This window comes from Myotis davidii, unplaced genomic scaffold (genome assembly GCF_000327345.1).
Source record: "Myotis davidii unplaced genomic scaffold, ASM32734v1 scaffold233, whole genome shotgun sequence".
In the NCBI taxonomy this organism is placed as follows: Eukaryota; Metazoa; Chordata; class Mammalia; order Chiroptera; family Vespertilionidae; genus Myotis; species Myotis davidii.
The window spans coordinates 2,665,277-2,692,722 of NW_006285917.1; the positions used below are offsets into that span (position 1 = coordinate 2,665,277).

Sequence of the window (27,446 nt, forward strand, 5' to 3'; positions counted from 1 at the left end):
TAAAAAAAAGCATTTAAAACTTCTAAATAGCTGTTTTGCTTGCCAATAAATAATTAATGGATGATATGAAACTTTGTGATATGTTTGGAATAATTTGGAAGGAAAGCACAACTCCCGAGAAGGGGAGGTTCCACATATGTCAAACATCTTCTGAGAAGGGACTATACAGGGTGGGGCAAAGTAGGTTTACAATCGTTTGTACGGAAAATAATACAATAATTAATAAATAATAATACAAGAATACACTGTGCTTCATGTACTCACAACTGTAAACCTACTTTGCCCCACCCTGTGTTGATACCAATTCAGAGGACGGAACTTTGGTATGTCAATCATGAAATTTCAATATTCTATATTCATTCATGTGACCAGATTACAAGGTCTTGGCTAACAGCCTGAGAATGCATAAAGACTATGAATGGAATGATAGTAATGAGGTTATCATCAGTCATAAGTTAACAACTCAAAGATAATGTAACAGGAGTTCTAATAGAAGCAACAGCATTGACTTGAACATTTTTATTTTATTGGAAACTTTAGTCTTATCTGAGGGTTCAAGATTTACCAGGTGTTGCTCTGTGTATATCTGGGTCAGTCATATTTCCCCCTCTTGACTGGCTTCAAATTTATTAAGAATATTAGTGCTAAGGCTTCTATCTTTTAATCCTGCTTCTCATTTTGTAGATAATGAGAACTGTTCTCAAAAAGTCTATTATGAAAAAGAAAAAAGTCTACTGTGGGCTGGATCCTAACCAAAGACTAGTAAGCAGAGGTTCCAGAAACTTGGCAGATGTTAAGTTTGTGAGTTGGACTGAAGGAGATCTCTATTTTACAAGTATTTCTACTCTATTCCAATTCTCTTACTTAGATATGCTGACGATCCTGATGAAAAAAAAAAAAAAACACCTTAAATTCTTTCAGCTGCAAGTGCACAGGTATCTTCCCAATAGGGAGAGAGAAACCTAAGCCAGTTCTGATGCTTTGTCTGTGAAGGATCCATGAATCTTCTCAAGGGACTTAGTCAGCACATCACATTTATGCTTATGCTAATGGGAAATTATTCTGAAGATACTGTTCACTATTCTTTCAGAGTCATTTTAGTAATTACACATTAACTTCTTCAAATACATTCATTTAAAAAATCCTTCTTAGTTAATGATATGGAAAACAAAGCCAATGTTCAATAGCTAATCTCAATGTATATATTTTCAAGATTATTTTATTTTCATTTTCTGGAAGGAGTTACCAAAATAGAAGCAACGAGGAAAGCCATCTTTGAATAAGGAGGAATTTTTGCCATTTCAGAGAGATGTTCGGATAAAGAGATAGGTCCACAAGCAAATCCAAATACGATCTCAGACTAGTCCTTGGGAGCCCTCCTTCATTTTTTACATTAACCATTACCTTAGGAGGAACTTCCTAAAATTGACATCTGTTTGTTGACTGATTATAAAAACTAACCTCTACATTAGGTGGTTAGCAGGACAATTTTCAAGGTTTTATTAGCTAAACCAATAAATAGCCAACTGGAATTGGGAGCAGAATATAGCTAAGGATTTTTAAAAATCGAATTAACTTATGCAAAACTCCTTCTGGTATCTGCAAGACAGGAAATGTAAAAAGAAACTGGAGAAATGTGGAATACCAATCGGAAAGATCGCAGCACCGAAAGCCCCTCCACATCTGCTAGACTCAGTTCCATTAAACTGAGGGAGACAATAAATCCGTCAAAAATGTTCCAGCCTTCTTGGAAGTAATAGTAGGGATCCATGGCTATGAGCTTCAGAAACATTTCCGCTGTGAAAATTCCAGTGAAAACCTGAAGGGGGAACGCATGGGTTAAGAAAAAGAAATAACAGGAGAATGGCTTTATCACCATCTTTGAATATCATATATCCAAGAAGCCTCAAGAACCAGCCTTGGTTAGATTCTGCATCCGAGGAATCAATATCTGGATGTCCCATGACCACGCCACATGATGCAGGAAAGTCTTATTTTTATTTTTACTTTTTAATATATTTTTATTGATTTCAGAGAGAGGAAGGAAGAGGGATAGAGAGATGGAAAGAAACATCAATGAGAAAGAAACACTGACTGGCTGCCTCCTGCACACCCCCTACTGGGGATTGATTCCACAACTGGGATATGTGCCCTGATCGGGAATTGAACCAGTGACCACCTCTTGGTTCATGGGTCAATGCTCAACCACTGAACAACACTGGCTTTCTTTCTTTCTTTCATTCAAATATTTTTTATTCACTGATTTTTAGAGAGAGGAAGGGAGAGAGATTGAGAGAGACTAGACATTAATTTTGTTGTTCCACTTATTTATGCATTCATTGGTTGCTTCTTGTATGTACCCTGATAGGGGATGGAACCCATAACCTTGGTGTATCTGGACAATGCTCTAACCAACTGAGCTACCTGGCCAGGGCCTTATTTTCCTCTTGAATGAAGTACTCAGCCCTAACGTTTACATCTTTGTTGCCAGAACCACCCAAATCACATGATTTAAATGTAGCTGAAAAATGATTCTAAGCAATGAGAATACCACACAGGTGACTGCTTCTAAAGGGTCAGCAGTCATTTGAGTATGCATGCCTGGGATGTTTGCCTAAATAAATAAATAAAAAATCACTCATCCTATTTAATAAAAGGCTAATATGCAAATCGACCAGATGGCAGAACGACCAGTCACTATGATGTGCACTGACCACTAGGGGGCAGATGCTCAATGCAAGAGCTGCCCCCTGGTTGTCAGTGCGCTCCCACAGCAGGAGCGCTGCTCAGCCAGAAGCCGGGCTCATGGCTGGTGAGTGCAGTGGCGGTGGCGGGAGCCTCTCCCATCTCTGCGGCAGCGCTAAGGATGTCCGACTGCTGTGGGGGCAGGTCTAAGCCATCAGTTGGACATCGTTGAGGGTTCTCAGACTGCGAGAGGGTGCAGGCCGGGCTGAGGGACTCTCCTTCCCCTGAGTGCACAAATTTCATGCACTAGGCCTCTAGTTGTTTTATAATTATATTAGGAAAACACAGCATTATTTCTGATTTGATATTATGTTTTATCAAACTTAAACATATGCTACAGGGTTTCTTGTTTTAAATAGTAAAGCAACAGAACATTGCTAAAAGTGTACAAAATACAGGAAAAACATCCATAGTCTCATCACCTTGCATACACTATCCATTTTATGTATCTCCTTTCTGCTTTTTTCAAATGTGGACACACTTTGACAAAGTTGTAAAATCGCTGTTACCTGTCTCCCACTCCTCTGCCTGACAGAGCACCTTGTGCTGCCTAATGCCCTCTGTGTCCCATGTCCTTAGTCACATGACAGGCAGCAGGGAAGTACAATGCCATGAACAAACCAGTTCCCTCGCTCCAAGCTTACCACATGACATCAGATTCTTACTAAATATTTTGTTTTTTAGAGGTGAAGACTTTAAATAACCCCAGAATGACTTGAAGGATAAATATCAAAATAGATTAAGTGGGCTACCAGTTTTTGGGGTCCATATACTTTTCTGTGGTTTCCCATTTTTCTACATTGCAGATGCAGTATTCTAAAATGGAAAGAAAATATGCCCTGAAGAGATCTACTTAAGCAAAATCAAAGTTCATTGGGCAAGCTAAGATCTACAGATAAAACATCCTGTCAAGTGAGGCCAGGGAAAGTCAGGGCAGCTAGTCAACTCCGGACATACACTTTACCCTAAGTGCAAACCCATCAACGGTTTCTCTACACAGACATGTTCGTCTGCTTGATGCACCCCAGGTAAAGGCTGCATTTGCTGTCCCACTGGTTCCTGGTGAACACACAGGAAGTGCCCGGTAATAAGCACTGGCTGGCTGACTACGGGGTATCTGTACTGTGAGAATGTGGTCCCTATGAGAAAATCAACAATGGCACAGTCCTATGGTGCTGCCTTCCAATGGGGTGAATGGCCCCCAGGTGCTGGGGCCTAAGCAGAGCATCTGAGCATGGGAGTAGCCTGGCGTGGGCGGTCAGAGCCTGTGCAGGCCAAAGAGGGGATCCACCTGGGGGGGCAGCCCAATACAAGCTGACTGGGATGAGGATGGCTGCCCAGCACAGGGTATCAGCGTGTAAGCAGGATGGAGAGCTTTCATGCAGGGGAAGCCTGGAGTGGGCTGAAGCGGGGGGATTCAGGTGGGGGAGGCCCATTGTGAGGCGTTCAAGTCTAAGTGGAGTGAGGGAAACAAGAATGTGTGGGGTGGCCTGGCCTGGGTGTCAGAGCCTGAGAAGTATGAGGAGGGGTCCACATGGAGGACACCAGTGAGGGAGCCTGAACAGTGGGAGGGCATCCAGCTGTTCGAGGCAACAGTGGCTTCTGGTCAAGTAAGTTAACCTATTAAAGACAATGGTAACCAGGTTTCTTTTTGTTAGATAAGGAGCTACACACATAGGAAGGAGAAAACCAGAATGAATCCTGCAGGGCTGGGTTAGAACTGGAAGTGACAGCATGAACTCACGGTTTTCAGCATAGTATACAGTTAGCTTAAGAGCAGCAGCTAGCCCTGCACTGAGAGGGCTGAGGTCTGCATATTGCTCCAATAGATCCTCACTTCTAAATATCATTTTCTACTAACCCAGGGCTGCTTGGGAAATGGCTAATTCCAGGCCTGAGGCAGAAAAAAGGTAAAATTAGCTTGGGAAATCTTGTGGTACCAGAAAACAAGGAAGTAATGAAAACTCGATGAAAGGACCCAGAAGCCATCCTGAAGGGACTCCCATTGGCACGATCTGGAATGGTGAAAACATCGAAGTAAATGACAGTTCTAACTCACTGGATAACACTGAAAACCATGAGTCCATACTGATATAATTAAGTAAAGGAGTGAATCAGAAATTTAATGAAGAACAGAAAATTCAGACAGTTTTAAAGTACCTTCATCACAGATACTTATCTATACTTATAAAAGGGTAATATGCTAATTAGACCCGGTCAACCGGCCATCTTCCAGACGTCTGACTTCCTTCCGGACAAAGCCATGGTGTTGGGGGCCAGGCAGAGGCAGTTAGGGGCGAGATCAGGCTGGCAGGGGAGAGCAGTTGGGGGCATTAGGCAGGCAGAGGGCAGTGGGGGCAACCAGGCTGGCAGGGGAGGAAAGTTGGGAGTGAGATAACGCTGGCAGGGGAGGGCAGTTGGGGGCAACCAGGCCTGCAGGGGAGGGCAGTTAGGGGCGATCAGGCAGGCAGGCAGAGGGGTTAGGGGAAATCAGGCAGGCAGGTGAGTGGTTAGGAGCGAGCAGTCCCAGATTGTGAGAGGGATGTCCAATTGGAAAGGATGCAGGTTGGGCTGAGTCCCCTCCCCGACACCCCTGCACGAATTTCGTGCACCGGGCCACTAGTTAATTATAAATGGTAAAGAGTAACTTTACAGGGGAGAAGCCTGGCAGGCACCTCCTCAACCAAGTCACCATCACCAGTAATGACACAAATGAAAAGTGTGTGCCACCTGGCAGGTGCAATGAGAGGACAGCCTCACTTGTGTGATATTCCTGCCAAATGCATAGCTTAACACATTGCGTACTGCATAGAAATCTCTAAGACATACGCCAGGGACCGCACGTTTTTGGGCAAACTGCATGTTATTTAAATCATCATAATGCACTTTAGGTGTTGTTTTTCAATAATTATAACATTTTTATTTACAAAAACAATTAAACAATTAAAGTTCCTAGTACTTTTTTAACGTATGGTACTGTGTAAAACATTTTCCTCTATGAAGAGGGAACAAGCAAAATTTACATAAGTATCTAGATTCACTCCTTTTTCCATGGGCGTGAAAAACGAGAACACTCGTGAGCGGTCCTTAACGATGGCGCGCGAAACATGAGAAAACTCCTGAGTGGTACGAAATGTGTTAAGCCTAACCATGAGGAAGCATCAGACAAACCCAAACTGAGTGAATTCTACAAACTACCTGGCTTGTAGTCTTCAGAAGTGTCATGGTCATGACAGTCAAAGGAAGACTGAGGCACTCACCCAGGCTGAAGAAGATGAAAGAAAGGACAACTAAATGTGATCTGTAACTCTGAAACGGAATCCTGTGTTATAAAGGATATTACTGGGGCCCATGGGAAAACTTGAAGGGGCCTGAGAAGTAAATGGCTGCAATGAATCCATGTTAATTTCCTGACTCTGACGTTAAATTAAGGTTCTCTGGGAGAATGCACTTGTCCATAAAAAACACACACTAAAGTATTTTGGGGGTGAAAGGCTGGGTCAGCAACTTACTCTCAAAAAAAAAAAAAAGTGTATACTATACTTGGAACTTCCCAGTACGACTGTTTAAAAAAACCACCTTATAAACCTACTGTTGTGTTCAATTGGTTGCAAAAAAAGGCAAGAAAAGAATCATGAAAAACAATACAAAAGTTGTGTAAGTCACATAGCTGCCCTGGGCTTCAACTTCCTTTAGAAAACACGGGAGGTGGATTGAATTATCTGTAAAGTTCCTTCTATTATTAGATTTTTCTTGTGAGGAGGGCAGAAGAGGCAGGGATTATAGATTTACAGAAGACTGTTCTCATCTTCCCTCAGAAATACCTCTCTGCACCTCTACAGACAGACACACCTAACCACTGTCCTGGCTGTGGGAAAAGCCTCTCATTCCAACAAGAAGTCAAGGGTGTGCTCACATCGGGTTAGTCTCACCTTTTCTTATCCTCTTTTTCTCAGGTTTCTATCAAAGACTTTGCCCAAATCTCCAAGCCTTTGAAAGTTCTCCTATTGAGTTACACTAATACAGTTCCTAAGATTTATAGAGTACTTTTCATGATTCCAAAAACTTTGGTTTAAGTTCTCATTTTATCCTCCCACCCACTGATGGATGACATGGTATTAGCCTCATTTTACAGATCTGCAACAGTTCTGGACAGAAATTAATGGCTTACTTACGGTTAAATGGTATCAAACAGGAATCAAAACCCAAACCTTCCGACTTCTAATTCTGTGTTCTTTCTGCCAAACTCAGCACGTGTGTTAATTGGCAGAAAAGTACATTTTTGAGCTTATGTTATTATTCAGAAAACACTCATAATGCAAGTTTCCCCGAGGTCCAGCACATACCAAACCGCCTCATTTGGCATCTTCACTCTGAATAAATAGACATCTCATTCTGAATACATCCAAATAGAATTCTTGATTTAAAACTCCAAACCTGTTCCTTCCTCAGTCGTGCCATTTCCCCTGCTGTAACTACCCCCCTAAATCTAGGCACTATTCTTCATTTCTTTCCCGTCGCCCTCACATGTAACCCATCAGCCAGTCCAAAGCATCCTGGCCACGCACTACTCGCCATCCCCATTGCTAATTGTACCCTCACTTTCCCCCTTGAAACACCACCCCACCCAGTGCTTGCTTATTGCAGAACCTGGTTGTGGTTAGTGTGCCGCATGGAGTCCGTAAATATTACGACCTCCCATATCCTCTTTCTTCACCAATGGTTCTGGGCAAGGTCTTCTGAATGCTCACAACTGTAATTTAGGTGTGGCCCTACATCTGTTTAGAATTTTAAGAAAGGGAAAAACCATGGTATTTGCTGGTTTGAGGGCCATTCTGCTGGTAGTAGGTGAAAAGGTCTCTCAGACTCCCTTGGAAATTGAGAACCTGTTCTGTAAAAACTTTGAGAAAAAAATGCTATAAGGAAAACAGCAGCAACAGCACCACCACCAACAAAATCCATCAAGTCATATTTCTTATTACTTAACTCATGGCTAATACAATAAAACTTATATCTATATAATATTGTTGGTTGATTCAAAATTCTGCTTGATGGCCAGCTACTTATACAGCAAGCTTACTTGAGGCACCTTTCAGAGCCAGTGAGCACATTTCCTGGACATAGTTCAAGACTATGGGTATTTCAGCCCTGGCCAGTTTCCTCAGTGGTTAGAGCGTTGGCCCTTGGACAGGTCAATTCCCCGTCAAGGGCATGTACCTCAGTTGCAGGTTCAATCCCCGGCCCTGTTCGGGACATGAGTGGGAGGCAATCAACCCATGTTAGAAACATCTAACACATCATTGTTTCTCTTCTCCGTCCCTGCCCCCACATACTACCTCCCCTCCATTCCTTCCACTCTCTCTAAAACTCAATGGAAAGAATATCCTCACTCCTCAGGTGAGGATTAAAAAAAAAAAAGACTATGGGTATTTCATCAGGCTGCATATGAGTTCACATCAAGCAGTGAGCTAACCTAGACATGGAAACTGGACAGACCACAGAATCACCTTGGGTGTGTACCAGGAAACTCAACGGACTCAAAGGATCGCTCTTGCCACATGTGTTTTTAGAATCAGAACTCAACACGGTGTTATAATGCTTTAATAGTGCATTAGGACTTAAGGCAGAAACGTGTGTGTGTGTGTGACACAGAGACAGGCAGAGAAAGAGATAGAGAGTAAGACAGAGGTGAAGGGAGTAGGGAAGGATAGGGAGAGGAAGGGCGAGAAGTTGGAGGACAGGAAGGGTGAGGAAGGCAGGAACAGAGGAGAAAAAAAGATATACCAGGCAGAGATTATGCTCAAATTAAATGGTAACAAAAGATTAGACATGCCTATGGCGAGACTCCTAAAGAATAAAGAGGCCCAGACGACCTAGAGGATTCTTTCCAACTAATTCTTTACTATCTATCAAATTCAACCAACTCCTGATTTTTGCACCAAAGAAGTAAAACAGATAACAACTACTTGACCTCAGACTCCGTTGTGTAATCTGTTTTTCAAAAGTGTATATTATCTTCTAATTAATATCATAGATGACATATAAGACTTACACTAACATTAAAATAAACTTGGCCCAGATCAACTAATGGGAACTGGATGACAGCCCGGAAGTTGGACTGGAGGGGAAACCAGCCAGAGTTAAAATGTCCCCGAGACAGTCCCCATCTGGGTAGGAGTGTGACCGTGCAGGCCAATTTACAGCTACACTGAATGCACTAAAGAGCTCCCTACTGTGTGCTGGTTGTCACTGAGGGTGAGAGGGGAAGGATCTGCTGGACCGATGCAGGAATCAGTGTGAGAAGCAGAACGAGGAGAACCCGGAAGTCCCTGGCTCAGGCTACTGAAGCCTGTGCCAGGCCTCCCATTCCGTCACCACAGCTGGCGTTCAGCCAGCAGCTCCTAGCGGACAGAAGGACGTCTTCTCGATTCTGCAGGAGGAAGCAGCCCAGGGGTCACAACAGTGAGCAGAAGCGGCTGGGGCCCGCGACATATGTGGGAGCATCTGCCTTCCAATTAACTATCACTTTCTCTTCAACCAAACCCCTGCTTTCAGTCTCAGAAAAACACGTCCTACAGGCAGCACATGTTCAGATCACAAAATCGGGAGATGGCGCTCTGTCTTACCAGATTCCCCACAGACAAGACATGTTCGAATTGTGGCGTCATCGGATGGTGCTCCATCGCCATGAACAGTGTATTCAGGACGATGCAGATGGTGATGGCCAAGTCCACAAAAGGGTCCATAACGATCAAGTTCACAATCTCTTTCAGTTTTATCCAGTAGGGGTGACACTCCCAGATGAGGAACGTATTGGCGAATTTATACCAGCACGGCGGGCACTTCCTCTGGGACTCTTCCAGCTCTGCAGGGAGTAAAGAACAAAGGTGGCCCCTCAATCCCAGTGTGGGGACAAAGGAGACGGCTGCAGATCCTCACGGGGCATCATCGCCGTGATCACGTGAGGACAAAGTGCAGACTCTCCCTTGTGTCCCTCGGTTTTCCTTCTCAAAGGGAGAGAGGAGGCAGGATCAGTACCAGGTCACTTCCCTGTTAATAACGATGATCGAATTATAAACAAAATTCAACCCATCTGTTCGGGAGCACGCAGAGGAGTCAGGAGCTTAGCCTCTGGAATCTCATCTGGCTTCAACACTTACCTGTGGGAACTTGAGCGAGTGATTTCAATTTCCTGTGAGAATTAAATGAGCTAAATTAAAGTGCCTCAGAAGACCCTAGAACAGTGGTTCTCAACCTTCCTAATGCCGCGATCCTTTAATACAGTTCCTCATGTTGTGGCGACCCCCAATTTCATTGTTACAAATTGAACAAATTAAAGCATAGTGATTAATCACAAAAACAATATGTAATTATATATGTGTTTTCCAGTGGTCTTAGGTGACCCCTGTGAAAGGGTTGTTCAACCCCCAAAAGGGGTCGCGACCCACAGGTTGACAACCGCTGCCCTAGAACAACATAAGCCAATGACTAAAATTCTGCGGTACACCAAATTATATATATTTTTCTGATCTGACCAAAAAAAAGGTATAATTTTGATTCATTCACACTGGACAGTTATTATTGTGTTGGCTGTTGTCATTTTTTAATTTGACAATCTAAGGGAAAAGAGGTCAGTACCCGATTAAATAGTTAGATATTGCATGTTTTAAAAACTCTTGCGGTGCACCAGTGTGCTTTGGCACACCAGGTGAGAACAGCTGCCCTAGCATATACTAAGTGCTGCCGAAATATTTGCTATTGTTATTATCTTTACAGCAGGATCGGCATCATCAACCACGCCACCATGTGTTCGTATGTCCAAAGAAGTATGTCAGTGAGTTTACAATTCATAATTCAGTAAGAAATGTTGTTACATTCCTTTTCCCTTTCCTCCCTTCCTTCCCCTTTCTCATCTCTCCTCGTCCTTCCTCGTCCTCTCTTACCCTTTCCCACTTTCATCCTTTCCTTTTTGCTTCATCTTCTTCCCCTCTCCTTCTTTTGTCTTATCCCTCTCTTTCTGTCTGTCTCTTTTAGAAACAGAACCCGTTTTCTTCCAAACATGATTTTATGTAAGCCCCAATATGTAAATACACAAACCAGGAATTGCTCTAGTTGAGACAAGAAGAGGAGCTTAGAGCCAGTCCAACTGACTTATTCCTTTCCTGAGGGACTTCCCTAATCCTAGGACTCTGATAAACACAGACTGAAAATCACTGAACTAGATCATCTCTAAGGTCGTTTATAAAGCAAAGACCAAAAAGGATGCTTAGACCCTAAAGGCAGAGAGCCATTCAGCTGGCAGCCACAACCACCTGGGCACGAGGCCCTACAGAACAAAGCTCTCCCCAAAATGAGTGTGAAATATAATAGCTAGGATTCCGAAAGTCCAAGGATCTTGATCCTGGAGAATGTTAGGAGATGTAACTTTGCAAACCTGTCAGCATGATAATCCTTAGAGGCACGGTATTGGTTCTAGAGGGTTGGCTATAATGGCACCACCCCCCGATCCCTGCCCAATTCTTCTGACAAAACCAAATCATTCATGGAATAAAGGAAAGTTTCCCAACATTTCACCACCAACAAGATGGAAACCTTCAATTAGTCTACTTTCCCTTTTCCAACCAGTTGGATGGTGCCTGTGGTAATGGCTTTATTTTAGATGGGGTGCTTTGCTGGGTTTCTGATTGGCTCCCTGGTTGCTAAGAAAATGGTTGCCTTGGTTTTTCTGATTTAAGGGCCACAGTAAGCGCCACGTGGGAGTCTGCGTGGGAAAGGAAGTCTGTGAAGAAAATTTGCTTTGGCTTCTTCCTCATAGAACTCCCTCCGTTTCCAAGGTAAATTTAGTTTTCTTCCCCCCTCCTAAAAGAAATAAAATGAAAAGGTTCATTCTCTTACTTCCATAAATTCTTGTAGTACATATTTGGAAATCTGGTTCCGTTTCTTTTTTTACCTCCTCCCATTTCTAAATGTCTGCTGTTCACCAGCACAGTATGCACGTGGAGGTTGAAGCAGCTACTGTTCACATTTCTGACAGTTGACACAATTGTAATGTTTTATAATGAACTAGAGGCCCGGTGCACGAAATTTGTGCACGAGTGGGGTCCCTAAGCCTGGCCAGCAATCAGGGCCTATTGGGGCCAGGCCAGCCGGGGCCTGCTGGCTGTCAGCTGGGGCCTACTAGCTGCTGCTGGGGCCTGCCAGCTGCCAGATGGGGCCTGCTGGATTGGGGGAGGGATGGGGGGAGGGACTGCGGGAGGTTTGCTGGCCAGGGGGAGGGACCGGCGGAGGTTGGCTGTGGAAGTGCACTGACCACCAGGGGACAGCTCCTGCATTGAGCACCTGTCTCCTGGTGGTCAGTGTGCATCATAGCGACTGGTCAACCAGTTATTCTGGTCATAATGGTCACTTAGGTTTTTATATATATAGACTAGGCTCCAAGTCTTTACCAGACAGCAAAGAGGGGTTTCTCTGCCCTGTGGGGCACCAAGAAGATTCCTAGAGGGATATGAGATATCTCTTAACCACCTTTACTGAGCAAAGGGTAGATCTTCAGGATTTTTTTCATTTCACCCAAAGTAAGACAACATAGAATGTTAGGAACTAGAAAAGATCACTAGGTGAATAAGGAAGTGTATAAAGTAACTCACAACTTTGCAAACTTAATGGCCTCACGTGCCTGGAATAGGGGAAGTAACTGATTTGGAGGAATGAGTTAACATGGGGGATGAGATGTCCAAAGGTTTGTGGGGTTTCCTTACCTTGCTCCTGGACGTTTTCAGAGAGGGTACTGCAGGTCTCAACTTCAGGGCTACTGGGAATTGTTTTCAGAGAGGGCCTCATAATTCCACCGAGATGGTGGCATTGGCAGACCATGAGGTTTCTGAAGGCAGGGGCTTCTCTCAATTCAATTCAACAATGTATATGCACCTATAGTTTGTGAGGCACCGGGAAAACGCTGATGAACGCGAGTCCCCATCCTCACAGAGCTTACCATTGCACCGGAAAGGCAGAGAGATGCCAGAGAAGTGACTGTGCTGACACCTGATGTTTGTCGGTTGAATAAAAGAATGAGTAAGTATGCCCTAGCTCAGTGGTCGGCAAACTCATTAGTCAACAGAGCCAAATATCAACAGTACAACGATTGAAATTTCTTTTGAGAGCCAAATTTTTTAAACTTAAACTATATAGGTAGGTACACTGTTATTAACTTAATTAGGGTACTCCTAAGGCTTAGGGAGAGCCACACTCAAGGGGCCAAAGAGCTGCATGTGGCTCGTGAGCCTCAGTTTGCCGACCACTGCTCTAGCTGGTTGGGCTCAGTGGAGAGAGTTTCGGCCTGCAGACGGAAGGGTCCCAGGTTCAATTCCAGTCAAGGGCATGTATCTTGGTTGCAGGCTCTCCTCTCCCTTCCTCTCTGATATAAAATATATTATATATATTTTTAAAAAAGAATGAGTAAGTCATTTGTGGCAGCAATAGCTACAGCCAGCTACCTCTATAGGGGAGCGTTTCAAACTGTTTAACCCGAGAATAAGTAATGCCAAGTACCATCACTACGTCCTCATTCTTACTTTACCTACTCTCTCCCCTTCCTTCTTCCAGGGCTTTTCTGCTTTGAGAAGTCAAACTACACTACTCTCTGCCTACACCCCACCTCCAGGCCTTTGAAATATCCCCAAAGCTGATGGCTCCCCTGACTGAATTCTGCTGAGTTTATTGGATCCCGGTGAGCATGTCTGCAACCGGACAGGGGTGAGGCAGAGCAGGCAGGACTTTCTCATTATTTACAGAATTCTGGAATTCTCCACTGTGGTTTTATTTATTAAGAAATATTTTTTATCCTTATCCGATGATATTTTTCCATTGGTGAGAGAGAGAGAGAGAGAAATATTGATGTGAGAGAAACACATCTATTGGTTGCCTACTGCGCACGCCCTGACCAGGGCCTGGGCCAGGGAGGAGCCTGCAACCAAGGTACTAGGTATGCGCCCTTAACTGGAATCGAACCCGGAACCCTTTGGTCCACAGGCCAATGCTCTATCCACTGAGCCAAACCATTAGGGCTCCACTGTAGTTTTAAGCAGGTAGGTAGGAGTCTGTTTCTTTGATTTTAAATAATAATAATTTTAATACTTGGGTTAAAACGTCAGGGCTTCCTAACTGAAGGTCTGGAAAGCAGGAACAATTATTCATTCAATGCTAGCTTTTCACATTGTAGCGATCTAGCGACCATTAATCCAGAGGGACCAGAATGATCTTTCTTAGGGTCTGTAATTCCCTCTTCACATTATTCAGCTCTGGCCATTCATCGTTCTTTGCTTACAGCAGTTGTCTCATCAGTTTTATCAAAGGAAGTCAACTACTAGGAGAGGGGATAGGAGGAATGTTTGAGCAGGAACAGGCAGTAAAGGTAAAAGTGATGTGAACTTCAGGGCTTAGAAAAGGGGAAATGAACTGGAATGGCCTCTTACCCAGGAACACAGTTACAGTCATCTCCTCTGAGCTACCCTTGCATCTATTTTTTTCTTTAATCCTCACCCAAGGATATTTTTTCTATTGGTATTTTTTTTAAAGAGAGTGGAAGGAAAAGAGGGGGAGGGGAGAAGGAGGGGAGAGAGAGAGAGAGAGGAAGAGAGGGAGAGAAACATCGATGTGAGGGAGACACATCCATTGGTTGCCTCCTGCACCCACCCAGAGCAGGGTGGGGGAATGAACCTGAAGCTCAGATACAAACCAGTGACCCTTCAGTGCGTGGGCTGATGCTCTACCACTGAGCTACATTGGCCAGGGTTGTTGTTGTTGTTATTATTATTTTATGTGTGTGCTGGTGGGTGGAGAATGAGTAGAGCCGAACAGAAAGATAAAGAAGAGGAGAGGGAGAACAGGAAAATAAGGGAGTAGAGAAAGGCAGTAAAGCGCCAATGATTTAGATCTAACTCAGCACAGGGACAAAAGTACTAGGTCTCCAGCAGAAACCCTGCCACACCACCACTCCCCACCACTCCAAGCTCAGCAAGATTCAGTTCAACAAGCATTTCTGAGCATCTACTTCTGCCAAACCCTGTGCTAGGTCACCGAGGTAATCAATAAAAAATTGCTGCATTGCTTCGATAGTTCTCCTGCTCTGAATGTCTTTGCCAATAATAAAATATGCCTATTAGAGGTCGTTAGTTTTCTTTCTCAGCTGCCATAGATACTCAGATAAATCTTGTCTTGGTGTTCAAATGAAGAATAAAATTAGCCAAGGTTCTTAAACTAGTGTTTCTTATCTTGAAATGATCTGCAGTTATCACCTGCAACCTTAAGTATAAGCTACAAAGAACTTAAATATGTTCTATCGGCAAGGACCCTGATGGGATGGAAAGAAAACAGGAATCACTGAAGTTGTTTAGGTGGCTGAAAGCAGTAGGTTCAGTATTGTTTTTACCTGATATTTTCTCCAGATTAGGCAGGGAAAAGTGTAGCGCCTTATAAACACTCCTTGTAAACACTTCAAGGGAGATCCTTTCTGGGGATTCCCCCTTCACCGCAGACGCCCCTGCCCAACACACACACACACACACTCTCACACACACACACACACACACACACACACACTCACACACGCACACTCACACACACACACTCACACACTCACAAAGTGGTATTGGTCTTAAATGACTCAATGACTCAAAAAATAACTTGTCTCAAGGACACCAGGATCATTTTGAGTCTCCTGATATCTGAGACTCTGGCTATGGTTGGGTTAGTCTGGTGTTTGAACTCTGAAGGTAGGCAATTTGAGGCCTCAAGAATAGTCTGTAACAGAACGGATAAAGAAGTGTGGTACATATATACAACGGAATAGTACTCAGCCATAATAAAGAAGGTAATCTTGCCATCTGCAACAAAATGGATGGATCTTAAGGGAGTTATACTAAGTGAAAGAAACCAGACAGAGAAAGACAAATACCACATATTTCCACTTATATGTGGAATCTAAACAACCAAATAAATGAATAAACAAAACAGAACCAAACTCATAGGTACCTAAAACGAACTGATGGTTGCTGGATGGGACTGGGGTTGGGGCACTGAGTGAAAACAGGTGAAGGGATTAAGAAGTACAAAATGCCAGTTATAAAAACAGTCATGGGGATGTAGGTACAGCATAGGGAATATAGTCAATAAATTGAAATAACTAAGTATGGTGTCAGACGGGTACTAGACTTATCAGGTGATCACTCTGTAAGTTATGTAATGTCTGATCACTATGTAGAATACCTGAAACTCATATTGTATTCTAACTGTAATTGGGGGAAAAAAGCTGGGTCTATAATGGGACAAGTCAACTAAATCAACACGAATCAAATGAAGAAGATTCATACAGAATCAATCAGAACTTGTGAGAGAAAACTTCGCCACTGAATCGACTTCTAAAGAAAGCAAGAGGAGCCCGGGATGCAGACCCTGATTGCATGGAAAGCTAGCACTTGCTGGGGACAGTGGGAACTGGAGCTCTCTCAGGTGTTCCTGAGCATGCCCACTGCGTCATGGAGGAGCCACCTAATGCTGAGGTCGGGCACTGACAGCAACATCACTGCAGGCATGCTACAATTCAACAGCAGCTGCTCTGTTGGTGGCACAGTGCTGGAGAAGAGGGGTTTCAGCGCATCTATTCACACATCAAACGTATTTAAGGCTATATGAGAGTGCTTGAAGAGAGGCAGAATTAGGCGCAATCGAAATGCACAGTACATTCATCCTTAAGGGAAAACCATAAGTGTTCTAAGTATCTGAAAAGGAAAAGAAGAAGGTATGTTTTGGGGCGATGGGATTCCATTATCCTTTATCTTCACAGTTGTTCAGTCTATATTCCTTTATGCCTTACATCACCCCACTGGCTCCTCGTGATGAAAATTACAGAGACTTCTTCAGATCTTCTAGCTCACACTTATGTCACTCTTTCATACTTATTATCTGTCTGTGCACAATGCTGGCAGCAACTTTGAAGTCCTTATTGAATTCTCTGCATGCAGATTTGGGCTGCTGGTTTCTATGACCAGCACACTATTCCTAAAGCTTAGAGGCAATTTTTGCAAAACTCAGACCAAGGGACAGGGATTATATTTATCAAGCACACTACATATTTGTATCTCAGCAGCTTGGACTGACATCACAGGGCACATACCTTCTACTAGTGTGTTTGTAACAACACTCAGTATACTGTTTATCCTGTCCTTCCGCCCATAGGAGGCCAGTTGCTCCATGGAAACTAAGAGAGATCCAGGACCTTTCTTCTTAATTTCCACTTCAGTTGTACCCTGAAAAAAAAAAAAAAAGCAAATGGGGTGAGTAGTCTTATAAACATTCAGGCTGGGCCTTACCAGATCAATAATCCAGGCTGTGAGCAGAAACATATGCTCTTCCTTAAATTTCTTACTTTAATCCTATAATCAATCCTATTGACCTCAAGAAGCAGAATGCTATAACTTAGCCAAGGACTATCCTTACTTCTATAGATGACAAGACCAAGTCATTTAAGTTTGTACAAATCTACAATGAACCCGAGTCTGGCTGGGACCCAAATACCTCATCTGCTTAATTCCAAACCTAGAATAGAAAGACCAGGTCCCCTGGGGCAATGCCATCAGAAGCAGACCCTGAATTTTCCTGGCCTCGTCTCATATCCGCAGCATTTGACTAGAATTGGACCACACCATAGAATAAGTCAAATTCACCTCCATTTGAAATTTCATTAAGGGCCATGTCCCTAATCACACTGAGAGTTACAAATACTGTTCCCTCCATGTGTAGGAGCACCATCACTCTACCAAACTGTTGCTTCCAAATGCCAAATCTGGGCCTAACTGAATGTTAACAAGTTCTACCCCAAATCTCCAAGCCACTGTAAAGAAGCATGGTAAGGTTTAGCTAGTTTAATTAAATACATTGCATCATATGTGTTGATCTTGTCTTTTAAAAATTTTATTTTATGAGTTAACCTGCATGGTTCAAATCCCCAACGAAATAAAAAGTGCAGAAAGTACCATCAAATTGTTATACAAAATATTTTTACATGCTCCATAGTGGTCAATATACCACTGGCACCTCATGATGTCAATTAGATTACAGTAGATGGTTTCTTCGTATTCCTTGCTTGTGTTCTTTGTGCCAACCTGAATATTCTACATCAGATCAGGCTCAATGGGATGGCTTAAAACCTAGCTTTCTAGTAACCATGTTGCCCACTTTAACACGTTATCCACCTAAAGTCGGCTGCCCCTTTCCTGGTGAGGATCACAGGGCAGAGAAAGTCACCATCACCAAAGGCCAAGAAAGAGAAATGTTTGTATGAAGCTAGAGAAGTATCTGTCTGATCCATACCAGAGTGATCCTACCAGTTTTAAAAAGAAAATAATTATCTCTGGAGAGGTACATCAGAAAGCCTTTCTGTTCTTATATGTTCAGTTTTTAAGAACCATACAGAAGAAAATTTCTGGCAGATTATAATTTATCTCATCACAATGTTTCATCAAATTTTCACTGATTCAGGCATCTGGTTTACCTTACAGTTTTGTTTGGCAGAGCTGCAGAAGAAATAGAACGGAAAAAGCACTATTTTCTTGACAATTCCTGACTCATTATTTACAAACATCTGTATATGTAAGAATGACTAGTTAACCCTTGCCTCAGGTCATATGAGGTGTATTTCCTTGAGAAGCCACTTTTGGTTAAAATTCCCAGCCTGATATTCACAACATCTAATAAATCAGATAAACTACTTACTACATTTTAAAAAGGACAATCATCTAAAAACGAACAAAGAAAGGCCCCATTCAATGCACACTCTTATTTCTGGCATTTATTGAGTCTAGATTTTTATTGAATTGCCCTTCTGAAAAATTGTAGGACGTGGTAGATAATCTTCTTAGTACTGATCCCTAAGATACGGTACGATCTAATAGACCAGCTAATACTTCAAGGAAGGAGGAAATTGCATTTAATGTAGCTCTGGTACTAATTATATCTTAATATTTTCTGGTCTTGCTGGATATAACAAGATATAAATTCTTCAGGCTTTAATAACAATAATATTAAAAACAAAATTAATGAAAATGCTGTCTAAGAATTATCATTTCATGATTTTTTAAAAATTATAAAAAATATAAATACCAAGAAATAAATCTAGAAAAGATATACAAACCCCCCACTACAAACTATTCAACTTTGCTGAGAGAAACTTTAGAAGAGTTAAATAAGGGAAGAAATATAGTCATAGATTAGAATACTCATTATAATTAAGATGCTCATTCTTTCCAAATTGACCTCTAGATTCAGTGCAATCAGTATCAAAATTCTCCACTTTTTTGAAGAAATTAACAAGATGATTCTAAAATATATAAAAACATACCAAGGATCTAGCATAGGAAAATCTTTTGAAATATTATCTAGAATAGCAAAAATATCTCTTAAAAGATTACTTAATAATATTTTAAAATATTTTTTATTTGGAGAGCTTACACTGTCTCATTTTAAGAGTAATAAAGTTACAATAATTAAGACAAATGTAGTATTGGTATAAGCATAGATAAATAGATCAAGGGAATAGAAATAGAATACAGAAATAGACCCACACCTACTACATCAATTGATTTCGACCAAGGAGTTAAATCAATTCAATGGAGATAGGGAAGTCTTTTTAACAAATGGTATTACAAAACTGGATATCCACCCAGGTCCACTCCTATGTAGTTCCATACACAAAAATTAACTTGAGCTGAATCAGAGACCTGAATGTAAAGCCCTGAACTATAAAGCTTATAGAAGGAAAATATCTTGACAATCTTAGGGATTGGCAAAGATTTCTCAGGCAGATGCAAAAAATATCATAAAAGGGGAAAAAACTGATACATTGGGCTTAATCAAAATTAAAAATTTATATAAATGACAAAGGATTTATATCCATAGCATATAAAAAGCTAATAAATCAATAATAAAAGGAACAGCTCAGTTTAAATGGGCAAAATATTTGAATAAGCAATTAACAAAAGAAGATATAAGAAGCCAATAAGCACATGAAAAAATGCTCATCATCATGGAAATTAAAAGGACAATAAGATCATATTTTATACTCACTAAGATGCTAAAGTCAAAGATTAACACAACCACATATTGGCTAGGATGTGGAGCAACTGGAACTCTAATACACTGTTAATCCTATATAATAAAAGGACAATATGCAAATTGACCCTAACAGCAGAACAACTGGGAATGACTGGTCACTATGACACACACTGACCACCAGGGGGCAGACACTCAATGCAGGAGCTGCCGCTTGGTGGTCAGTGCACTCCCACAGGGGGAGCTCTGCTCAGCCACAAGCCAGGCTGATGGTTGCCAGCACAGTGGTGGTGGCGGGAGCCTCTCCCGCCTCCTCAGCAGCGCTAAGGATGTCCGACTGCAGCTTAGTCCTGCTCCCCGCTGGCAAGTGGACATCCCCCAAGGGCTCCCGGGCTGCCAGAGGGATGTCTGACTGCCAGCTTAGGCCCAATCCCCTGGGGAGTGGGCCTAAGCCAGCAGGTGGACATCCCCCGAGGGGTCCCAGACTGCGAGAGGGCACAGGCTGGGCTGAGGAACCCCCCGAGTGCACAAATTTTTGTGCATCGGGCCTCTAGTAGAAGTATAAAAGAGTGATGTAACTATTTTGGAGAGTCCTTTGGCAGTTTCTTATGAAGTTAAACATACATTTACCATATGACCCAAAAATTTCACTGTGAGTTGAAATCTATCCAATATAAATGAAAATACTTATCTACAAAAAGAATTATACAAGAATGCTCTTGGCAAGCTTATTCATGCTACTGAAAACTGGGAATACAAGGAAGCCCATCAATAGGAAAATGGACAAATTATGATATATTTATACATAAAATATACATGAAATACCACTCATCAATTACAAGGAATGAACTACTGATACACAAAACAACATGAATGTATCTCTAAAACATCTTTTTGGGTGAAAGAAGCCAAATAAAAATTTCATATTGTATGAGTCCACAAGAATGAAAGAAAACTAATCTATGGTGACACAAGACAGAAGCAGTTGTCCGGAAGGGGGAGGGGTCAGATTAGAAAGGAGTATGAGGGTACTTTCTGGGAGAATTTGGAGGTAAGGAGGGCTTAGGGATAATCCTCAACTGGTCACAGAGCTCATTCTCTACCTCGGTTTTACCCACAACTCTGGTAACTCGTGGGTGAGGGCTGCCCATTGTACTAATGCCAGGAGAATATGGAATGCATAGTGTGTAAATATGTATAAAGTGTATCTGTATTTTGGAAATAAACAAAGATCAACTAAACAAGAAAAACAGGTTATGTATGCTGTCTGACATAGCGAGGGAGTCAGCCAACGACGTGTGTTTTAGCAAACTCAAAAGCAGGGAAAGGAATCAGAAAGCGTCATAGTGGGAGACAGAAGGCTTCAGGTATGCCCTGATTAAAGTCTGTTGGCCTGGGGCAGCTGAGGCAGGTTGACTAGAAGCTGGGCACCCTATGTGCTTTGTTAGGGGTGCACATTTGGCTTCCTTTGGTTGGTCCTACGTTGGAATAGGGACAAAAATTAGGGAAGTTGTCAATTCTTAATCAAGTCATGGACATTTGGGGCTGATTGGTATAGAAGTTATTGCTTAGCTCCCTGAATTGTCATAAATATGGAAATTTGGCTTCTTATAAGTTTGAATTAAAGCAGGCTGGCTTCCTGGGCTGTTTATTGTGGATAGGAGGTTGGCTTCTTGGGCAAGTTGTGGGTGAAAGTTCTATTTTATACTATGATCGGGTCATTTCAGTTTGTATATGCAAACTCTCAGTATTCATCAATCAGACTGATTAGTGGAGAGAGAGAGCAAACATATTCACCACTGTTAACTGCTTACGACGATGTGTAGGTTAAAGCTGCCTACAAAGAACATTACATAAAAGTGCTAAGTGGAAGGGGGGGGGGCGTGGATAAGAGAGAATTAGGAGAAAAATACATTTTACTACTAAGAAAATCTAATCTGTTAAAATCAGGGAACAAAGAATACCAAGATGGGCGGGTAGTTCCTGCAACTCCCTCCTCCCTAGGTGAGGTTTTCAAAATTGGGGCTGCAAGTCCAGGTACTTGGATATTGTTTCTTTCTTTTCAGTTTAAAAAAATTTGAGATAAAATGCACATAGCATAAAATTCAACATTTTAACCACTTTAAAGTGTACAATTCAGTGGCTTTTACAATGCTGTACAATCATCACTATAATCCGATTCCAGAACGTTCCGAAAGAGAAACGTGGTGCCTGTTAGCAGACAATCCCAATCCCCACCTCTACCGGGCCCCTTGCAAGCAATAGTCTGCTTTCTGTCTCTAGGGATTTGCCTCTTTAAACATTTCATATAAATGGGATCGCAGGACATGTGGCCTCTTGTGCCTGGCTTCTTCCAGTTAGCATAATGTTCTTCAAGGTCCATCCGTGCTGTAGCACATATCAATTCTTCATTCCTTTTTATGGCTGAGTCATATCCCATTGTAGAAACGTATCACATTTTGTTTATCCATCCATCAGTTGGTGGGCACTTGGGTTGTTTCTACTCTTTGGCTATGACGAATAATAATTTTATAAATATTTATGTATAAGTTTTTGTGTAAACACCTGTTTTCAATTTTCCTGGGTATTGAAGTAGGGCTACCTACTTTTTAGGTATATCTCTAGGAGTAGAATTGCTGGGTCATATGGTAACTCTATGGTTACATTTTTATTTTTATTTTAGTAACTGCCAAACTATATTCTGAAGTGGCTGCACCATTTTGCATTCCCACCAACAACATGGGCTACTGTTTCTCGGGTCAGACTACAGCCAATGGAAGGGAAGAAAACCTGCAGCAGACACCCTCCTACGTAAAGAAGCATCTTCCCAGCCACCTTCCACCCAGACTCTGCTCGGGATTCTGTGAGGTCAACCTCTGCTTTTGGTCCAGCTGCCTGATTCTCTCCCCGAGGATGAGACCCGAGGACCAGAGGAAAGATCACACGCACTTTCCCAACCTCTTCCCTATCCTTTTGGCTTTGTGTTTGGCAAATGGAGGTGTACAGATACGTTTTCTTTACTTTGTTTCATTTTGTTGGGGAAGGAGGAGGAGGATGAATGACTTTTTGAAAAAGCCAGGAGCCTCTGCTTTTGGAAAATTCAGCTTCTAAGGAGCCTTCCTGCAAAACTATCAGCAACAGAGGGAGAAATTGAGAACCTTACTTTTGTTCTTTGCAATTTAAACCCAGTATATATCTGTTCCATTTCTCTTACCCCCAAATGTGAAGTTTATTAGAACATCTAGCCACTGACTTCCAGCCTCCTAAATTGTAGCTGTCCTCAGAGATATTCTGCAACCTCTGCAGGTAGCAGATTCTGCCCACGTCCTACAGCTCTGCCCAAGGAAGCTCAACTTGCTATTGATTCTAAATTGCTTTCACATGGGAATGCGTACTGGGCACCTAACTTCCAGTCCAGGCACCTTTCTGGGAGCTAAAATTTAGAGCATTTTAGAAGTGGCCTTGGAACCTAGCCATTTATCTCTGTTCAAGTCTTTCTTGAACTTTTGTAGTGTTTTGCTTTAAAATAACTGTACAATTATTTCTCCTCAGAGAAAGTTTCTTTAGAATCTCAGAAGGAACCCCATCCTCTCCAAGGCAGGCAATTCAGCAGAAACCCCACTGTCTACTTTTTAGGGCTAAAATGTCCAACAAATTATAGGGAGAGAAATAGAAACTGGATACGAAGAACCTGAATACCAAGAATGGATCCAATAATATGCTTCACATTTTATATGCTATTACATTTAATGTTCATAAGTCCTATAATAAAGGCCCCTTTATCTTTTTATTACAGGTATGGAAATGGGCTTAGAGAGGTTAATTTTTTAGGATCACACAAGTAAATAAAAAACTTGGGCTTTAGCGTTAGTATAGTATAACGGTTAATGGCTAACACTCTGCAGTTAGATTCAACTCCTAACTCTACTGCTTCCTGTGCAACCAGTATGTTCTAAGCCTTGGTTTCCTCCTCAGTGAAATGCACACAACTAGGGTACCTATCTCATAGGGCAGGGACCATGTGCATGAAATGAGATGTTTGTACACTTGCAAGCTAATGTGTCGTAATTTCTGAATTACGTTTGATTTTGGATTGTCAGTGGCATCTGCCTTCTTAAAGAGTGAAGAGCTATGATTCTTACCTACTTTTCCATCTCAGAGATGAAGACATGGGAAAAGTCCCCTTATCTTCTGTTTCACCAAAAACCAAAGTAGAAATTCCTAAACTATCAAAAAAAAAATCACCACTCAATCACAAGTGAATAATTAATGAAGATGTGACATAGTTTTTGATGACACTTTGACGATATGATGGCTGGATGTCTTTTTTTAAAAGGAAGGTATTTCTTAATTTGATTCTGAAGAAAAAATGCAGATGTGGCGTAGCCTAAACATTAATATTGTGTGAGCCTGCTTGTAAACCATCAGCGGCTACTATAGCGAACCACAAAGCATTTGTATAGAACTGGAGGCACTCCAACAGTTCAGGTGAAGACAAGGTAAACTGTGGCTGTAGACACATCCAAAATGTTTTGAGAGTAAGAATCGCTACATCCTAGCCCAAAAAGGTATTAATGGCCCATCTGGCCCTGCTCTGCATATGACATTATTAACATATTGTGTCCTAAGATAAATGATTGTTTTTCCCCCAAGGAGCTAATATTTAATCAGTCAGGAAGTTCTCTTTGGCATCAGGAAGACCTTGGTTCAAGTTCCATTTCCAAAAGTCACTCAATCTCTGAGTCTCATCTGTTAATAGGATAAAACACCTACCGAATAAGGTGGTTATAAGAATTAAACGAGATCATGCGTGTGAAGTGCTTAGCAGAGTGTAGTAAGATCTCAGTATATGGTAGCTATAAATACTATGCCCGCCATAGAAAACTGGAAAGAACAGAAAAGTATAAGAAAGACAAAAAACAGTACTTTCCCCTTCCAAAGGCAACTACTGTTAATTTTAGTCATTTTTTTTCTATATGCAGTCTGTCTTCATACAGATCTAACACACAAACTATATGCATTCTGTTTGTGTTTTGTCTTTTGGCCTATTAATGTAACTTAGATATTTAGTCACACCATTAACAGCTAGGAAGTTATTTATGGCTTCTAACAAAATAGTTTTTCCTAATTATGAAGCCCTCGGGCATGACAGACTCCTCCCTACCTCATCTTCCGGCCACTTGGGGACCTGACTGCTTTGTCTGGGGAATCCTCAAGTCTGTCACCATCATCACTTGGGACCACTGCAAAGAATCTCCTAAGTGCTCACAGGGTGCTGAGTGGGTAGGCTCCTCATCCCCCAAAGGCAGAGCTCTGTCGTTTACAATGCAAGGAGGTGCAGAGAGCCTCACATTCCACAGCCATCTGCCCAACTGCCTCTCCAGTTTTTCTCCCACACAGTACAACAGAAGCTGCTAACCAAACCAAACCCAAAACAAACCCCCAAACCTGCTCATGTGCCGTAAGCTGAAGCCCAAACTCCCTCTTGGGCACCTTTTCTCATACTTTCTCTACAAAGAAAAAACGAGATGTATTACTGAGCTTAAATATTTTTAAGAACTGCCAGGATATTAATATTTAATTTGGTTCTCAGCATCTGAATTGCCCCAACTTTACTGCCCATGCTGACACCCCTCATCCTTTTTGATATCATTGCTTGTTTTTTTCAGAGAATATAATTATCTACCTAATTGTAGAGCCCCAAACTGACCTCTAGACATAGAATTTGTGAAAATCAAACACAAATTAAATTTAAAGTAAAGATGATAATCTATAACAGTTATTTTGACCAACTACCTGGTTTGGAAGGGATTGCATAACCACTCTTTTTTATTATTGTTGTCCCTTTTATTGCTGATTTTCTTCGTTGTTTTTTTTTTTGGTTAATCCCCACACGAGGATATTTTCCCATTGACTTTTAAAGAGAGTGAAAGGTGGGGGAGAGGTAGAGACAGGGAAACATCGATGTGAGAGAGAAACATCAATTGGTTGCCTCCCACACAGGGCCAGAGATTGAGCCTGCAACAAAGGTACGTGCCCTAGACTGAAATTGAACCTGGGACCCTTCCATCCCAGGCTGACACTCTATTCACTGAGCCAAACCAGCTAGAGCAATTATTGCTGGTTTTCCATAAACAGTTTTCTAGAAGAGCAATGGCTATGTGACATGCAGAGAAGACATTAAAATGAACTGAGAAACAACAGATTGGGGGGTTTCTGAAAGGTCTAAGATTCTGGCTCTATCAGTCATGAGCTGTGTGACCTCAAGGAGCACACATTCTCTGAGTCTGCTTCCCCATCTAAAAAAAGGAATAATAGTCTATCTCCATTTTGTCAGCCTTATGGAATTTTTATTCAGAACAAATTAAATTATACATGTAAAAGTAATTTGCAGCTTGTAAAGAGCTATACAAATGTAAGGGGGAAAGTATTTTGCTTTTAAGTAAAAAGGCAGGGAAAGAAAAGATGATTTCAAATACACCCTGATTGCCTTTTGAATCTCTATACAGCCAGCAACTGCTAAAAACAGGTCATTCTGAATAATTCCAACCTTGATTGTCCAGTTTTCCTCCCCACATGCATCATGCTACTTAAAGGATTGGCTATCTTCATGCTGTGTTAGAGGAAATGGAAGTGTTAGAACAAAACAGACTGACATGCTATCTCAGGGAACTTATATAGCTAAGGAGGGACTGAGGAAAGTTAAGGAATTAGAGACAGGAAGGATTAGGATCACTGAGGTTATAAGAATTTAAAACTAGAAAAAAAGGTATAAACAGCTTAGAATTTAAAGAAATGTTAAGAGACAGTTTTCCCAAAGAGGAGAGCCATTATCCAAACCCCTAGACAAGAGATTTTGTGAAGCTATTATATTCAACTCCTCCAGAGCCTGACATTTGATTACATTTAAAATTAATCTTTTGCTTCCCTTTTCCTTCCTCCCTCGTACACCATGTGTTCCTGCCCCAATCTTCTATTTCCCTCTCCTTCGCTTTATTTCCATTTCAATCCCTTTGATGTCTAGGTCCAGTTCTGCAGTGTTTTCCTTAACCCCTCCTCGCCTCTCTCTCCCTGGCGTACCTCTCCCACCTCAGCATCATGTATGCACACTCCTCTTTGGAAAAATCCTCTCTCATTCTTGCAGCAGAGCCTTAGAACATGATTCAAAACTATACTGCTTTTTAAAACGGAAAGATAAGAGCTTTAAAGTCCAAGCTGTTTCCCTAGGAGGAGCGAGGATGTGGCCGGGAGAAGCAATGGTAGTTCTAAACCTGCTCAGACTTGGTCATTGGCGGTGGCACGATGCTTCTCATTCCGGGTCCGCTGGCCAGAGGCATTCAGTGACAGCAGGTGGGGGGCCGGGGGGGGGGGGCAGACAGGCAGATAGAGACTTCCAAAGATGGAGAGAAGGAAAAGGAGGCAGAGTAAAAGAAGGAGTTAATGGAGGAAGAGGAATCATCGGAAACAAGGAAAGATGGGGGAAATGGAGCAAATAATAAAGTAAAAGGGAAAGGGAGAGTAAAGGGGGCGGGCAGGACTGAAGAGAGAAATAGAAGCAAACAGGAGAGAAATGGCTTGGGGGGGAGGGGGCAGAAACA

General features: G+C 42.0%; 1 protein-coding gene across 1 annotated transcript in view; it reads right to left on the reverse strand.

The window, feature by feature from the left end:
- Positions 1–864: 864 nt before the first annotated feature.
- LOC102757875 (sodium channel protein type 8 subunit alpha-like) overlaps positions 865–27,446 on the reverse strand; it is a 99,887-nt gene continuing 73,305 nt past the window's right edge. The window contains exons 13-16 of the mRNA XM_015559559.1: positions 16,916–17,048; positions 9,372–9,610; positions 1,646–1,819; positions 865–882 (exon numbers count right to left, since the gene is read on the reverse strand). Coding sequence (XP_015415045.1) covers positions 865–882; positions 1,646–1,819; positions 9,372–9,610; positions 16,916–17,048 — 564 coding nt within the window. The remainder of the gene's footprint in view (positions 883–1,645; positions 1,820–9,371; positions 9,611–16,915; positions 17,049–27,446) is intronic.